Source organism: Cricetulus griseus, chromosome 5 (genome assembly GCF_003668045.3).
Source record: "Cricetulus griseus strain 17A/GY chromosome 5, alternate assembly CriGri-PICRH-1.0, whole genome shotgun sequence".
Classification (NCBI taxonomy): Eukaryota; Metazoa; Chordata; class Mammalia; order Rodentia; family Cricetidae; genus Cricetulus; species Cricetulus griseus.
Genome location: NC_048598.1, coordinates 55,575,243 through 55,593,243, shown reverse-complemented (window position 1 = coordinate 55,593,243; position 18,001 = coordinate 55,575,243). Strand labels below are relative to the sequence as shown.

The 18,001-nt window shown below is 43.4% G+C and overlaps 1 protein-coding gene across 1 annotated transcript; it reads right to left on the bottom strand.

Moving 5' to 3' along the window:
- Positions 1 to 3,468: 3,468 nt before the first annotated feature.
- On the bottom strand, positions 3,469 to 11,413 carry Snrpe (small nuclear ribonucleoprotein polypeptide E). The gene is made up of 5 exons (XM_027417591.2): positions 11,260 to 11,413; positions 10,796 to 10,822; positions 9,893 to 9,955; positions 6,106 to 6,184; positions 3,469 to 3,679 (listed from the first exon to the last, which is right to left on the bottom strand). Exons 1-5 carry the CDS (start codon positions 11,311 to 11,313, stop codon positions 3,624 to 3,626), a joined length of 279 nt encoding a protein of 92 aa, XP_027273392.1. The 5' UTR covers positions 11,314 to 11,413; the 3' UTR covers positions 3,469 to 3,623.
- Between the last annotated feature and the right edge of the window lie 6,588 nt (positions 11,414 to 18,001).

Genomic DNA, 18,001 nt, shown 5'->3' with positions numbered 1-18,001 from the left:
TTTTCTTTTAAAAATTATACCTCTTCTGAGATTTATCTAATTTTGCTCACCTTTTCCACTGGGAAATAGAATGCTTTTTCTTATTTTCACCTCTTTTCTCTTCCCCTCCCTAACACTTATTCACTGCATTTCAAAACATTTACTTGGTTTGCTTCAGTTTTTCCCTTTCCCTCCCTGCTTCCTTTATTTCCTTCATTCCCTGTCTCCCCACTTCCTTAAATAGCTATTTAACTTCATAGCCCATCCTGCAGTTGTTTTACCATTTTGATTTATGGTCTCTGGTGATGTAATAAGGAGCTTAACTGATCTGAGCATATTTTGGATCCTGTATGCTTTGACGCCGCTGCAGTTACAGAGTGTTTTCTTTCCACTAAGTGTACTTCGTGGGAAGGGCTGAGTCTTCAAGAGGAGGCTTAGTAAGATAGGCAATAAAACTGGAGGAGACTCCCGAACAAAAACACACAGCAGGTTTAGCCAGATCCAGGCTACCCATCGCTAAACACTGACAACAGCCATTCTGAAGCCACGGAGTATCAAACTGAATTCTGTATTTTCATTGTCAACTACACTTTTATGAATTCACCCACTACACACAAAACCCCCCAAACCCACGGCAGTTTTAAATTATCAGCTTTATATCCTCTTACCTGTTATCATTTATTGTTTTCCTTTCCACACGTTAGATTGTACCCACTTGCACATTTGTTTACAAGCATACATGTAGGATATACATATATATAGGTTAGGATCCCCATACGAGGGAGACCATGTCTTTTCCTGAGGTTGTGTGACCTTAAAATACATCCACTGATTCAATTTTTTTTTTAAAGATTTTGTTTAATTATTATGTATACAGTCTTCTGTCTGCATGCCACCAGACATCATTCAAGGTGATTGTGAGCCACCATGTGGTTGCCAGGAATTGAACTCAGGGCCTTTGGAAGAGCAGTCAGTGCTCTTAACCGCTGAGCCATCTCTCTACTGATTAACTTTTGTGACATTTTTTACAGCTGAGTAGCATTCCATTTAAGTATGCATGTCTTAGTCATTTGTCGTTTCCACTTCCCAGCTGTAGTGAGTAAAGTAGCAATAAACACGGGGATGCAGACCTCTATACGGAGTACTTGGCCAGGCGTGGAACAGCTTGGTTACAAGGAAGTTCTATTTTTAATGTTTTGAGGAAACTCCAGACTGATTTCCATAATGGCTATATTAAGTTGTGCCCTACCAGAATTAGGAGTTCCTCTTTCTCCACATCTTCTGCAACATCTGTTCTTTACAATGAAGTTTTAATTTGCTAGGCAGCGATGGCTGGCTCATGCCTTTAATCCCAGTACTTGGGAGGCAGAGGCCTCTTTGTTTGAGGCCAGCCTGATCTACAGAGTAAGTTCTAGGACAGATATGGATATACTGAGAAACCCTGTCTCAACAAACAAACAAAAAACAAACAAGCAAAAGATAATGAAATAGGTAAAATGCCAGGATGACGATTTCAAGAGTTCAGTGGTAAAAACGATCATAGGCTGGAAAAAAATGAGCAAGGGAATTCACATTTAGGTGTAGGACAAAACAAAAACCAACAAGCAGACATGCTGATAATGAAAACGTCATTGAACCAAATATAAGACAGAGCGGAAAGCATCGCCAATTAACTCAACTGAAAAGAATGCCGGGGTGGAGGATGTGATGGCTAACACTGTCAACCAATGGAATCTGGAATCACTTAGAAACAAGCCTCCAGCACGTCTGTAAGTTGCCTTCCATAGGTCACTACTAGACATGCCCATGAGGGACTCCCTTCATTGGGTTAACTGAGGTAGAAGGTCCTCCCTAAGGTGGCACCATTCCCTGGGCTTGGGTCCTGGGAAAGGAAATCAATTAAGCACCAACACCATTACTTTCTTCGTCGTGACTGCTGACACAATGTGACCAGCTGCTTCTAGCTCAGTGGGCAAAGATGGTTGCCACTAATCCTGATGACCAAGTATCCAACTTATGGGAGTCCTTTGACCTCCAAATGTATGTCATGGCACACATGTACACCAAAGCCTTAATGTAAGAGTCAAAATCCTCAAACTGCTAGATGAAAACATAAAAAAAAAAAAAAACCAAAAAACTTTAAGATAGAAGCTTTCTGAGAATTCTATTAATCCCAAGAGCTGGCAAATGGTGATAATCTATATGATGGTGGAATAAAATCTTTGTCAAAGTGATGACTCACACAAGGATGTATAGAATATATGAAGAACTTAAAACAAAATTGGGTAAGTGAACTGCATCTAGCCATCAGAAACGCAAATTAAGTGATTTGAGGAGCTAGGAAGATGGTTCAGGGGGTAAAATACTTGCCACACAAGTGTGAGAACCTGACTGACATAATGCCATGGGAGCATGTTTGTAATCTCAGTGCTTCTGAGATTGGCATGGAGGCAAGGGGCTCCCTAGTAGTTCATGGGTCAACTGGTTTGTCATGTAGTGGTGGACAACATTAGACCCTATCTCAAAAAGGTGGAAGATGAGGACCAATCTGAGGTTGTCCTAGAATGTCTACATGCATGCCATGGCATACATGCACTACACCCATCTACATATTGAGTTTGAGGTCTGATTGAACTACATACAAGACCCTGTTCCAAAAACAAAACAAACTAGGAGCCAGTCAGTCATGTTGGTTCGTGGCTACAGTCCCAGCACTTGTTAGCTGAAACATGAAACAGGAAGCTCATCAATCTGAGGTCAGCATGGATTACCTAAGTCACTACCTAAAGAGAGGGGAAAGGAGGGAGGGAGGGAGAGAGAGGGGGAGAGGAGAGAGAGAGAGAGAGAGGCGGGGGGGGGGGGGGGGGGGGGGGGGGGAGCGCGCGCCAGGGGTGGGTGGGAAAATAGCTCAATGTCTAAGAGCAAATACTACTGCTGAATCATGAAGATCTAAGGATCACAGCTGAATCCAACCACCCACATACAGCACTCACAAAAGCTGGCAACCCAGCTCCAAGGGATCTGATGCCCTCGTCTGGTTCATCCATGGGTGTCAACACAGTTTCAGAGACATATACAGAGATGTGTGCACACACATAGAGAGAGAGGTCAGCAAGATGACTTGCTGTGCAAAGGCACTTGGGTGTCAGCTGGCCTGACAAGCTGTGAACATCCAGATCCAGTGGCTTAAGGAGAGGATCTGCTCAAGGTTGTCCTCTAACGCCCTCCCAGCCAAGCAATTAGAACTGATGAGTTCATCACCAGTGAAAAAACCTGTTTATTTGCAACCCTCAGTGTCTTTCACCCAACATTAGCAGCTTACTTGTGCAGGCAGAATTCTTACTCTCTGACTCAAGAATGTACAGAATCCATGCTCTGAGAAAAGCAAATGCCCAGGGCAACTGATAACCCTTCAGAAACCCTAAAATACCAACAACTAGAAGAACCACTATGTAAAAGGTTTCTGCCACAGGAATCAAGCAATTAAAATTGTAAGAAAAACAACCTCACAGTATTTATTGTCACCTGATAATAACATAAGGGCCACTAAAACAATATGAATAAATGTTTCCGACTGTGCTCCCAGCAGAAGACACCCTTAAAAACATTGTACTTCCTCTTCAACTTTTCAAGTGCCTGAGTTTCTAGTTGGAAACACTTTGGAGCAGAGTAATATTGTCTCCTTTCAACATGATCCGACCTGTAACAACAATGATAGATATTAATAATCAGTCAGTCATCTTTTAGCCTCAGGATTTCGTTCTGAATACTTATTTTGAAATAGTTTTCTTATAAAGTCTTTATGCAGTATCTCCCAATACTAAGTTCATAAAAGTTTTAAAATGAGGTGTCTGCCAAATTTGGAAAATGTAGTGTATTTCAATTCCATCTTCAAAACTGTTAATAAGTTAAAAAGTCCACCTTTCTGGGTGAGATAGTGCACACCTACAAGCCCAGCATCTGGAGGCTAAGATAAAACTACATGTTCAAGGACATTGTGAGCCATAGAGTGAGAGTACCTCAAAGGCAAATAAAAGCATAGTACCATTTCTTAGATTATTTTCCACCTATCTAGCTTTGGTTCAAAGGAATCACTAGTATTATATATAATAATAAAAAAATGGGGCTGGAGAGATGGCTCAGAGGTTAAGAGCACTGACTGCTCTTCCAGAGGTCCTGAGTTCAATTCCCAGCAACCAACCACATGGTGGCTCACAACCACCCGTTATGAGATTTGGTGCCCTCTTCTGGTGTGCAGATATACATGGAAGCAGAATGTTATATACATAATTAATAAATAAAATATTGAAAAAAAAAAAACAAAAAAAAGAATCAGTAGTGTTTGAGAAAGAGACATCTGAACTCCACCACTGATAAGTCAGTCAGTGAGCACTTATACTTTAAAAAAAAAGTCTCAACAAAGTATCTCTTGATTAAGATTCCTTGTTACCCTGAAACTCAACTCTGTAGACCAGGCTAGCCTCCAACTCACAGAGATCTGTCTGCCTCTGTCTCCTGAGTACTGGGATTAAAGGTGGGCACTACCACTTTCTGGCTAAATCTTGGGTTTCTTAAAGAACGTTCTACTTGATCTGAGTTCTGAAGACACAGGGGAACAATATATGTAAATGTTATTTGGTGTAGCCCTGTAACGCAATCACTCAGGAAAATGAAGCAAGAACATCTCAGAGTAAAGGCTAGCCTGGGCTAAACAGGGAAACAGGGAAATCTACCTAAAACAGAAAGTAGGGCAATGTGCAGATTTAAAGAACTGAAAGAAGATGTGCATGGTGATTACTCAGAAAATGGGACAGTGTGACACAAGATGAGGGAAGACAAGGCTCGATCAGGAGGTTCATGCAAAAACAAAGACTTATCCTTTCATAGGAAACATAATGAAGTCACTCCTCTCTCTCTCTCTCTCTCTCTCTCTCTCTCTCTCTCTCTCTCTCTCTCTCTCTCTCTCTCTCTCTCAATGGGTTTCTCTGTGTAGCCCTGGCTGTCCTGGAACTTGCTGTGTAGACCAGGTTGGCCTTATACTCACAAAGATCCACCTGCTTCTGCATCCCAGGGGCCAGGATTAAAGGCGTGTGTCACCACCACACAGATGGTGATGAAGAATTTCAAGTAAAAGTTAATAAAGTCAGACACAATGTTTCAAAAAGATGACTAAAACCTGGAGAGCAACCTAAAGGGGACGAAGGAGCTACAGAAGTTTAATGGAAACTGCCACTCTAAGTTGGTGAACATCAAACTGACACTAAACAGAATGTAGGAAGTGAATTTGGCTTCTAATATGCTGATTTGGAAACATTCATGTGGAAATACTGAACAGGTTCAGAGAAGAGGTTTGGACTAGACACACAAATATGGCAGTCAGTATGTAGATTAGTTAACTGGAGCTGTGATATTAATAAGTAACAACGGAAAAACAGTGAAAGGAGAGCTAGAACCCAGCGTCAAACATTTAATGATTGGGTGGAAAAGGATGAATATACAGAAGCCTGAAAAGAAATAAACAGAGAGAGATAAATAAGAAATACGCTTGTACTGAGCTGGGCATTGGTGGTGCATGCCTTTAATCCCAGCATGAGGGAGGCAGAGGCAGGCAGATCTCTGTGAGTTCAAGACCAGCCTGGTCTACAGAGTGAGTTCCAGGACAACCTTCAAAGCAATGCAGAGAAACCCTGTCTCGAAAAACCATAAAGAAATACTCATGTACTATTTCATCCCACAGAACCAAGGGATCAAATTGTTTTAAGGAAGTAGTCAACAGTGTCAAATCGGTTTAATGTTAAACAAAGTGAACGCTAGTAATGACCATAAGATTTAACACTATTAGCTAGGCATGGTGGCAAATGCTTATGATCCTAGTTCTTGGGAGGTGGAGGCAGGAAGATCAGGAGTTCAGTGTCATCCTTTACAAGACTGAGACTAGCCTGGGTTACACAAGACCCTATCAATAAAAAAAAAAAAAAAAAAAAAAAAAAAGGAATGGGTTAAGGAATAAGTGGCAGATGATTTCAAAGCAACTTTGCAAATTTAAACTAAATTTAAAACACAAATTCAGCTTCAGGCCATTCAAGTCTGCTAGCTAAATAAATAGAAAGCTAACTGAATTCTTACCCAGTTGTTTCCTTGACTTTGTTTTAGAGTGAATCTCTTCTGCATCATCTAATACGAGGTTCATGTACTCATCAAAGCCCTGGAAAGTCAATTGACAAATCATTTTTAAGTAAACCACATCCAAACCATTCTAAACAACTCTAAAAGAATAATTAGATTCAGAAACACCAAGTAATTTTAGAAGTTTATCCCTCCATTGATCTTCCAGCTTAAACACTAAAGGATCCATGCGGTGATATACTGTTTATGATTTAATAAAGCTTGCCTGGAGATCAGAATACAAAGCTAGCCACAGTCATGGAAGCTGGGCACTGGTGGCACACACCTTTAATCTCAGGACTCAGGAAACAGAGGCAGATGGATCTCTGTGAGTTCAAGACCACCCAGGGCTACATGAGAGTGAATCAGTCTAAAAGAGAGATAGAGCTCATGCCTTTAATCCCAGAACTAGAGAGATATGTAAGACAGGAAAAGGCAGTTAGTCTCAGGGCAATTAGTCTCCAGCCACACTGAGTTCAGGATCACCCCAGCCCTGGTAGAGGTTAAGAGCTCTTTGATAGCTTGGCTGCTTTGCTTTACTGATCTTCAGCTTGAACCCCAATATCTGTCTCTGGGTTTTTATTATTCATGCTACAGATCTACTTATTTATTAACTTATTTGTATTCTTTAAAGGTTTTAACTTTATTATTTATTTGTCTTTTGAGACAGGGTTCCTCTGTGGCTTTGGAGGCCGTCCTGGAACTAGCTCTTATAGACCAGGCTGGCCTTGAACTCACAGAGATCCGCCTGCCTCTACCTCCCAAGTGCTGTGCCACCACCGCCCCGCTGTTTACTTTTTATTATGTGGGTGGATGTATGCCCAGAAGTGCAGGTGCCTTAGAGACATTGAAACCATCCACTGGAAGTAATGGCAGTAGAGAGCCATCGTATGTACTGGGAACTGAACTTGGTCCTCTGGAAGAACAGTAAATGCTTTTATCTGCTGAGTCACACATAACACCCCCCACTTTTGTTGAGACAGTATCTCATGTGGCCTGTGTTTGCCTTAAACTCCTAATCCTCTTATTTCTCTCTACTCCAAATGCTGGGATTACAGTTGTGTGCCACCATGCCTGGTCAAAGTGACACGGGCAATTCTTGGAGCATTTAAAATAAAAGAATTGGACCCACAGAAACAGCTGATCTGAACAAAGGAGAGCTGTTGGTCCCCAGACTGATAGCTGGGAAACCAGCATGGGACTGTTCCAGACCCCCTGAATGTGGGTGTCAGTGAGGAGACCTTGGAAATCTATGGGACCTCTTGTAGTGGATCAGTACTTATCCCTAGCACAGGAATGGACTTTGGGAGCCCATCCCACATGGAGGGATACTTCCTGAGCCCAGACACAAGGGGGTTGGCCTAAGTCCTATCCCAAAGAATAAGACAGACTTTGAAGACCCCCCTATGGAAGGCCTCACCCTCCCTTGGGAGCAGAAAGGGTATGGGCTAGGTAGGGTGTTAGTTGGGGTGGGGGGGACCGGGGATTGACATGTAAAATAATTTTCTTTGTAATTAAAAAAAAACTGGGGGGAGTGTTAGTCTGAGGATTATTTCAGGGACTTCAACTGAATGGTTGAGAAGTGGGTTATCACTGAGGTGCATCTCTAGCCTTCCTCTTTCAAATAGCAAAGAAAGCTATAATGGGACCCAAAGTACTTCTTCAATCTTTTGGACTTAAACATTCACTAGATATGCTAGCCAGATACTCTTATCTTTGTATAACCTACCCAATCCAGCATGTGCATGCATACATATACACTACTTCCACAAACTACTAAGCTTGCTTTCCAACTGCTAAGAGATTATCTATATAAAATAACAAAATACAATAACAGTACTCCTAGAAATATTTTTTTTGTTTTTCTTCAAAGCAGTAGGCAGCTTTGGAGGGGGAACTTCAATTGGTAAATTACTTGCAATTATAAGGAAATGAGTTTGGAATCCTAGCACTCACAAAAAAAGCAGGGCACAGTGGCAAACACCTGCACCTAGTGCTGGGCAGACACACAAAGATTTCTGGGTTTGCTGGCCAACTAGTTCATCAAATCCATGAGCTCCAAGCTCAGTGAGGGATCTTGTCTTAAAAAAAAAAAAAAAAAAAGATGGAGAGCAACAATGATGCCCAATGTCTTCCTCTTGCACTTATACCCATGCACACAGGTATACATCCATGCACTCCATCACAAAAGTGTTACTGGGGCTGAACGTGGGTAGTGCATGCCTGTAAATCTCAGGAGGCTGAGATAGGATCACAGGTTCAAGGCCTACTTGTTTACACAGCAGTACCTTGCCTCAAAAATAAACAAAACTGGGCTGGAGAGATGGCTCATCTTTGGTTAAGACCACTGGCTGCTCTTCCTGAGGCACTGAGTTCAATTCCCAGCACCCACATGGCAGCTCACAACTGTCTTTAACTCCAGTTCCTGGGGATGGAACCCTCACACAGAGACATGCAGGTAAACATCACTACACATAAAAATAAATCTTAAAAAAATAAACAAAAATAATTAAGAATGCCCATGGCTATTAACCTCAACACTCAGGAGTCTCAGACAAAAGGATTTCCAGCCTGAGTCTCTCTTAAAGACTCCAGAGAGGCAGAAGAGATGGCATGGTGGTTAGGAGCACTTGCTGCTCTCGCAAAGGACCCAGGTTTGGTTCCCAGCACCATATAATGGCTCAAAACCATCCATTTTCACATGAGCCAATAACTTGTGACCTGTGTGGGCACTAAATATGCATGTGGTGAGTGTGCTCAGACCCACACACCCAAACACCCGTACATGCATGTGGGAACACACATGCACGAGCAGGTAGAACACTCATAAAATAAATCTAAAACAATGGAAAGTTATTGAGACTATAGCGCAGTGGTAGAGCAGGCACTTGGTATTCAAGAAACTCTGGGTTTGACCCCTGGCACCATCAAATACCAACCAAACAACAAACATGGCTTATGGTATCTTGTTCTTGTGTAAATCTCATTTAACCCTACTAGTTCCATTTAGGCATTACCTTATCCAGAATTAAAAACCTCCATTTGACCCTGTCCCCCTATGATTCTGATTTTTTTTTGTTCCCATTCCTCACAAAATAAGTTCTTTAAAGTTTAATTCTCCTTCCCTTTAAGGAAAGAACTAAGCCGGGGGTGGGTGGTGGTGGTGGGGGTGGTGGTGGTGTGGTGGTGGTGGTGGTGGTGGTGTGGTGGTGGTGGTGGTGGCACGCCTTTAATCCCAGCACCAGAGAGGCAGAGGCAGGTGGATCTCTGTGATTTTGAGGCCCGCCTGGTCTATAGAGCGAGTTCCAGGACAGGCTCCAAAGCTACACAAAACACTGTCTCAAAAACCAAAAACCAAAAAAAAAAAAAAAAAAAAAAAAAAAAAAAAAAAGGAAGGAAGAAAAAGAAAAGGAGAGAGGACTCAGTAGATAAGAGCACTGGCTGTTCTTCCAGAGGACCCAGGTTCAATTGCCAGCACCCAAATGGCATCTTATAACTGTAGCACTAGGTTCCAGGAAATACAACAACCTCACACAGACATACATGCAGGCAAAACACCAACGCACATAAAATAAATAAATGAATAAAAATAAGAGAACTATCTGACCCTATCAACCAGAGCAAGGAGAAGAGGCTAAATAATGTGGGCCCCAAAGAGCTTTCCTTGACTTCGTGGATATTGTTCTAGCTGGCCATTTTCCAAGATGCCTTTTTCTCCTAAACTAAGAAAAATAGTCTGGGTACTCACAATAATACAACCCTCTATCCGCATATTTACTTGCTCATATAGCCACACCTGAATCCGAGACCTCTGAAATTAAAAAAAAAAAAGGTTTTAGAAATATAAACAGACCCCTACACCATTACTTTGGTTACACAATAAGCGACTTATAGAAAAAGTTCCAATGAATATGAGTCAAAAATTATAGCTAGTAAACATCTAAGAGCTAGCAACTCTGGTTACTTGCTGAGAAAATTTTTATTTTATAAATGCTTGGACAGGGCTGTTCAAACTAACTTTCCTACACTCTCAAGCATGAATACACTTACATGTAAAATTGTTCACAGCGCGGCACAAAACGTTTCTATCGCCCAAGCCCTTCTTAGCAAAAGTCAGATCCAAAATAGAGTGAATGCCGCCGCCGGCGCCCCCTCCCCTTCTCGATTTTCCGTGTCACACACCTACCCCGCTACTACAAATCACAAAACTATTTCTCCCTTGTGACGTAACATTCTAAAATTAACACCATTAAAATCTCTCCAAGGGAGAGCATTTGTCACTAACTTCTCTGTATCTCACTTTCCCTTCTTTTTTTGGTTTCTTTTCTTCATTTTAAGTCCTGCTAAGGGAAAAAAAGCAACATCCAAATGGCACTGTTTAGTTTACCGACACATCCTGTGAAATTAGTGAATTTGTTCTCGCATCCTAACGGTTAATTGTGTGCATGCTTGAGTCAGGCGCAGACGTACACCATTTTATTAATTAGCGCTTTCTCCGGAACCTTAGTCGCAACTGTGATCCCCCCCCCTTTTTTTTTAAGTCTAAAGCACAGACCAGTGAATTTGGTAAAAAAAAAAAAAAAATAGCCAATTAAGCCTAATTTTCCATTTCAGTAGTATTAAGGGAACAGTTAACAAGTCACTTACGTACATTTTGCAGGTATCTGAAGATGAGGTTCTGCACCGCGGCGATCAAGGAAAAAAAAAAAACGCACAAACAGTAGAGATTCTGCTCCTAACCCGCATCTGAGCGCCCTAAGGCCAGGCCTGGCTACACACGCAAGCACTAGAGACTGCCCGGGTTCAAGCCCCAGGGGGGCCTCGAAACTCTATAGACACCCCCCCCCCAAACACACACACACACCCACACCGCCCTTGATTCTCGAAACTTCCTGGCGGCCCGCATCCTCCTCTCCCATTCCCTGTTTTCAATCAGTATCGCCCGCCCGGCCCGAGCCCGCCTCCCTCAGCCCTTCAACTCCGCGCGCTTTCCGGCCGCCTCGGCCGCCCCGGGGCCTCACGGGAAGCGGCCCGCACAGCGCTCCCTCTGCTCCCTGCCCGCGCTCACGGCGTCTACGGACCCAAAGCCCTGAGTTCACACGCCGCATAGGATACGATGGGCTGCACCATCACCTTCTGCACCTTCTGGCCCTGGCCGCGGTACGCCATGGTGGAAGTCACAAAAGACCACACGAGTAGGGAAGGCCGCCTCAGAAAGCGACTTCCGGAAGTAAGACCTGGAAACGGAAGTGCATGTGGTCATAGACGACTCGGGCTGCTCCTGGGAAACGCCTCTCTAGCCACGGAGCCGCTTTTTCTCTATGCTTGTAACCACCTCCGAGTTAACTGCTCTTTGAAATCAGGCTCGGTCCTCCGGCGCCCCCTAGAGGTAGACTGGAGGTGCACAGGGGCTTCGGCCAGGCGCCTGCGCAAGTCGGCTTACCCCTGCCTAGGTGCTCTTCTGAGAGCTGTTCCGGAATATAGGCCTGGTAGCCGTGCTGCGAGCGGCACCTTGTCCAAAATCATCTGCGTACCTCTCTTATTTGTTCTGGGCCCCGAAGCAGCGGTGTCGCCGTGGTTTGCGCCAATAACGGAATGAACTCTCATCATCTTTGTAGAGAATTACAGTTGAAGTGGTAACTGAAGGTGGCAATATAGCTTCAAAGTTCTGAAGTCGGCTTGCTGGGTTCAAATCCCTTTCAGAGTTGAGCAACCAATGGCAAGTCAATAGGCCTCAACATTTCTCTTTCGCTCTCCCCTGAAATGGAAATTAATTGTTTCGAGACAGGGTTTCTCTGTCTAGCCTTGGCTGTGCTGGACCTCTCTCTGGCCTTGAACTCAAGAGTTCCTCTTGCCTCTACCTCCCAAGTGCTGGGATTGCAGGCATGAGCCATCACCACCTGGCTGAAATGGAGACTTAAATGTACCTTCTGCAGGGAGTTAAGTCTCAAGGAGGTAATAGTGCATATGTGTTCCTTAAACTATGGGATTTGCACACACCTGTAATCTCAGCTCACGGAAGATGCAAGAGTATCAGTTTAAGATCATCTGCTTAATAGTGTGTTCCAGATCAATCTAAGCTACATGCGCCCTTGTTTCAAAGCTACAGCCCACATGGGGTTAAACTGATAAACTTAAGGTAGTTGGAAATGTAAGTCAAAACATGCATTTGCCAGGTGCTGGCACACGCCTTTTATCCCAGCACTCTGGAAGCAGAGGCAGGCAAATCTCTGTAAATTCCACGCCAACCTAATCTACCAAGGGTTCTAGGACAGCCAGAACTGTTACACAGAGAAATCCTGTCACAAAAACAAAACAGCAACAACCCACCTGCATTTAGTACATACATCTAGGGCCCCGGGGAAATGATTATGAAGATAGGACCTGAATCTAACCACCAGTACCTACACAAAAACTGGACAAAGGCAGTAGGTGCCTATAATTCCAGCACAGAGCCGTGGCTGCCCCACCTCACCAGAAAGTAACTAGAGTGGCTTATCAGGGAAAATGTCAAAATTCATAATGCAGAGTACGTTGTTTGCTGAATTCATATTGCCTTCACACCGTCTTCAGGTTGAATGATTGTAAGTCTGGAGCTGTTTGGATATGTGAACAGGTTAAAGCTTGGTTTCTGCGGGTGGTGGTGGCGCACACCTTTAATCCCAGCACTAGGGAGGTGGAAGTAGGTAGGCAGATCTCTGTGAGTTCGAGACCAGCCTGGTTTACAAGAGCTAGTTCCAGAACAGCCTCCAAAGCCACAGAGAAACCCTGTCTCGGGGAAAAAAAAAAAAAAAAAAAAAAAGCTTAGTCCCTGGATAACACAACCTGCAAGAAAGGGGGCTAATTAAATATGCTTTCATTAGTGGGCAAGCCTGCTCAGTTGTTATGGCATGGCTTGTGGCCTGGTTCAAATTTTACCTAATTGGAATATTCACTTTCTAATAAGGACACTCAGAAAGAACCAAAGCTGAGGATTTTGAATGGTGTCTAAGAGGACTGGCACCTTAGCAGATACACTTAGGTCAAATAATAGAGTCAAAATTTGTTTAGCTGAGGTCTTCTTTAGATGGGAATAACATTTACACCAGTCACTACAATCCCAAGAATAAGCACCTCCTTAAATTGTGCCCAAGCTATTTGTTTGTCTTATCCTGGCCCCAGCCCTGAGAGCCCAAATAAGGAGCAATAGTTGGTACGGGAACAGATAAAACAAGACTAGCTGAGGGGCTGGAGACATAGCTCAGCCTTTGAGAGCACTCACCACTCTTGCAGAGAACCTAGGTTCGGTTCCCAGGACCCACATGGTGGCCCACAACTGTTAACTCCAGTTCCCTCTACTATCCTCTGTTGCCACAAGGCACATGTATGTTGTATATACACACATGAAGGTAAACACTAATACATATAGAAATAAAACAATATGAAATAGATTGGCTATGACTTTTTTTTTTTTTTGCTTTTTTCAAGACAGGGTTTCTCTGTGTGGTCCTGACTGTCCTGGAACTCATTCTGTAGACCATACTGGTCTTGAACTCACAGAGATCCTCCTGCCTCTGCCTCCTGAGTGTGGGATTCAAGGTGTGCAACACCACCACCTGACCTGAAATTTTAATTGTTAAAGGCAAGAAAGTCCTGGATTTTATTCTAAAACGTCATTCCAGTTTGAAAATTTCCCTAACAGCTAGGCATGCTGGTGCACACCTTGAATCCTGGCACTCTGGAGGCAGAGGCAGTCGAGGCCAGCCTGGTCTACAAAGTGAGTTCCAGGACAGCCAGAGCTACAAAGAGAAATCCTGTTTCTAAAAACAAAACAAGTTTATGTATGAGTGTTCTGCTTACATGCATGTCTGTTTACCATATGAATGCCAGGTGCCTCCAGAGGTCAAAAGAGGGGGATAGATCCCCTGGAACCATAGTTATGGACAATTGTGAGCTGACATGTAGGGGCTGAGAATTGAACCTGGCTCTTTTGCAAGAACAAATGCTCTTAACAAATGAGCTATCACTCTAGCCTTCAGAATGTCATTTTATACATACTATATTTGGTGATATATGAATGAAGTGTCACAATTTAATGAATATAATTCAATAATAGAAATGGGCAAAATACTGGTTTCTTTTAAATTGCAATTAATCATAATACTCTTGTAAATCTTGAGATTTCCATGATACCCCCTCCCTCATATCAGTAAAACATGCTTGAGGAGCACTAGCTCAAAGAGATACTTCTGATTGTCTTGCTGTCTCTTATGTCTCTCAGACTCCAGACTGGTTCAAATTCTTTTGTGGCCAAAGCTGGCCTTGAACTCCCAATCCTACTGCCTCTCTCTGCTTTCTCATTCCTGGGATTACAGGCATTCAGTACCATAGCCAGCCACTTCCCAAATATTTAAGACCTTTCTCCACTCAGGTGAAGTTCCATTTCACTTGGAAGCCTTACTACTTGTTGAACAGCTTGGACTAACCGGAAGCATGACAAGGATAATAGGAAGTTACAGGGGGAGCCAGGCCTGAAATGAGTCAAAAATGACTCACTCAGCAAACAAAGTCTGCTATGGACTCAGCTGCTGAAATTCCACCACCTAGTACTTCAGAATGGGGCTGTGCTTGACGACAAGAGGTTCGCTTCTGTCTTTAACTGTTTTTGTGAGATAGGGCTGTTGAAGAAATAACTGAGATCGTTTTAAATTTTCTGAGTGGGATTGAATCTCATCTTTCTGGTGTCCTTAGAAGAGAGAGAGGGACTGGAGATGTAGGTCACAGTTGAATATTTGCCTTGCATACATGAGGTCCTGGGTTCCATGCCCAGCCCTCAAACAAAAACAACACAACAAAGAGACAGCACAGAGGCCTCCATTTTTCCATGGGAACAGAAGGCCATGTGAGGACACTGCAAGCAGCTATCCACAGCCAGAAAGGGCCTCGATAGAAATATCACCTCCATCTTATCTGGCCAGGCCTTTACGCTCAACAGAGTAAATCTATTGACCTAGTTCGTTTGTAGTAACATACAGCAGCCTGGGAGAACTAATGCACCCATATTAGCTACAGACACTGTAAAGACAAAAGATCTGTCTTGAACATCTCTCTTCTCCATCCTCCCTTGTGCTGTGGACTGAATCCAGGGTCTTCTCATGCTAGACAAGCAAGCCACCTGATTTGCATCCCCAGCACTTTCTGCTCTGTGAGGCAAGTATTGGTAAACATTTTTTTGGGGGGAGGGGCATTGAGACAGGGTCTCTACATAGCCCTGGCTGTCCTGAACTATGTAGAACAGGCTGGCCTGGAACACACCTGCCTCTGTCTCCTGAGTGCTGGGATTAATGAGTGGTATGTGCTACTATGCCCAGCTGGTGAACAACTAAAATAGAGTAAATGAAAAGTACATGCCTGGTGGATAGACATCAACCCTGTTTGAGGAAAAAGGAGAGTTTCGGGAGAAGCTGTCCAATAGTCACGGCCTCAAGTAGGAGGACACATACACAATTAACAAAGGCAAGCACTGCAGAGATGACTCCCAGTTAAAAGGATTAATTGTACTTGCAGAGGACTCAGGCTTCATTCCCAGCACAACCACCTTTAACTCCAGTTCCAGGGGATCTGACACCTTCTTTGGCACCAGGCATGCAAATGGTGCACAGGCATACATGCAGGCAAAATATACACACTTAAAAAAAAGTCTTGGGGGTGGGGGAAGCTGGGTGTGGTGGTAGTCTGAAGGCAGTCTGGTCGACAGTGAATTCCAGGACAGTCAGGGCTATATAGAGAGAGACCCTGTTTCAAACAACAAACAAAACCCAAACAATTAACAAAGGCAGAGGGCAAAGGGCAGAGTCCCTGTGTGAGGGGTGGGGCATTAGCAATTATAAATAAGATCATCAGTCTGTGGCTTAGATCACCTTTTTAAGGAGAGGTGTTGGTAGAGTTGTTCTACATGGTCAAAGCCCTGGGGTCAATCTTCAGTACTACATAAACCAGACTAGGTGATGCCCATTTATAATCCCAACATTTGAGAGGTAGAGGAGGAAGGATCAAGAAGGTTTAAGGCCATATGAGCTCCTTTCTCAAATAATAAAAAGAAAAAACGCTAATCTAGCTCATTCTGTTTTGTCTGGAGTATTTCTTACCAAAAATTTATACATAAAACTGGGCATGGTGGGGGCTGGAGAGATGGCTCAGAGGTTAGGAGCACTGGCTGCTCTTCCAGAGGTCCTGTGTTCAATTCCCAGCAACCACATGGTGGCTCACAACCATCTACAATGAGATCTGGTGCCCTCTTCTGGCCTGTAGGCATATATGCAGACAGAACACAGTATACATAACAAATAACTAAATCTTTTTTTTTTTTTTTTTTTTTTAAAAAGACTGGGCATGGTGGTACATACTTTTAATCCCAGCAGGATTAAAGAGACAGGCAGCCTGGTCTACGTAGCAAGTTCCAGCCCAGCCAAGACTATGTAATAGGGCCTTGTCTCAAGCAATACCGAAACAAAACACTACTCATGCTACTTTTTGTTTTTCTGAAACACATAGTACAGGCTGGCCTTGAACGCTGTAACTTAGTCTGGTCTTGAACTATCCTATTTTTGCCTCTCTAATGTTGGGCTTACAGGCACGAGCAACTAACTACTCTGGCTGACTCCTGTTTTTACACTTATTTCCTAAGAGGCTTGAAAGATGGCACAGTGGTTAAGGGCACCAGCTGTTCTTCCAGGACCTTGAGTTTAGTTCCTAGCACCTGTGCCAGGCAGCTCACAACTGCAACTCCAGCTCCATGGCTCTTATGATCTGCCGTCCTCTGCAGGCATCCCACACTATACCACACACACACACACACACACACACACACACACACACACACACTCTCCAAACTGCTTCCTAAGTACTTCAAGAGCAGGGATTTGATTTACACACATCTATCCTTGATGTCCAAGTGTGTTTAACTACAGTATAAGTTCAAAATTGCTCTATGCTGTTTCAAGGGGTGGGACTTCAAAATCCTTATTGCAGTCAGTGCCAACACACTAACTTTCCCTCCTGGTAGCTTTTTTAAAGGCGATGATCCCCTTTGAGGTCTCAAAACAGACAAGTGACTTCTCACCATAGCTTCCCTTGCCCTTCCACTGAAACTCTCTTGTTCAATTTAAATGATTCCCTAATCTATTTAGTTACTTAGCTTTACACAAAACTCTCTTCTCTAGCTCCCTTGACTGCAGACCAGTATTAAGTTCAATGGACTATTGTTTCACTGCTAGGTGAAAACAAAATAAAGATTAAAAAAAAACCAACAAAACAAAAAAACAACTTTTGGGCTGGAGAGATGGCTCAGCAGTTAAGAGCACTGACTGCTCTTCCAGAGGTCCCGAGTCCAATTCCTGGCAACCACATGGTGGCTCACAACCACCTTGAATGAGATCTGGTGCTCTCTGCTGGCATGCAGGCAGAAGACTGTATACATAATAAAATCTTTTTAAAAAACTGTTTTTGTTGTTTGGTTTTTTGAAACAGGGCTTCTCTGTAGCTTTGGAGCCTATCCTGGAACTCGCTCTGTAGACCAGGCTGGCCTCAAACTCAGAGATCTGATCTATTGGCCTCTGCCTTCCGACTACTGGGATGAAAAGCGTGTGATTCCCCCAACTCCCCCCCCACCCACTTGCTGAGGCAAATGCTTACTGCCACACTCACTCCATTTTAGGAATTAAAGCTAACCAAATACAGACTAATAATAGGCCTATTCAGTAAGACTTCCGAACTTTTAATTAAAAAAACAAAAACAACCCCAAACCATAAATTCCTAGCTTGGCTGCTCTGGAGTTACTGCGTGTTTTTTGCTCGTTTTACTGTAGTGTTAAAAGGT

Bases quoted from the DNA above. Each gene is read 5' to 3' on its own strand.
- Snrpe (XM_027417591.2), bottom strand. From the start codon at position 11,313: ATGGCGTACCGCGGCCAGGGCCAGAAGGTGCAGAAGGTGATGGTGCAG. The intron at 9,956-10,795 runs GTACGTAAGTGA...TTTTAATTTCAG, and splicing joins TCTTCAGATACCTGCAAAAT to AGGTCTCGGATTCAGGTGTG. The intron at 6,185-9,892 runs GTGAGTACCCAG...TTGACTTTCCAG, and splicing joins GGATAGAGGGTTGTATTATT to GGCTTTGATGAGTACATGAA.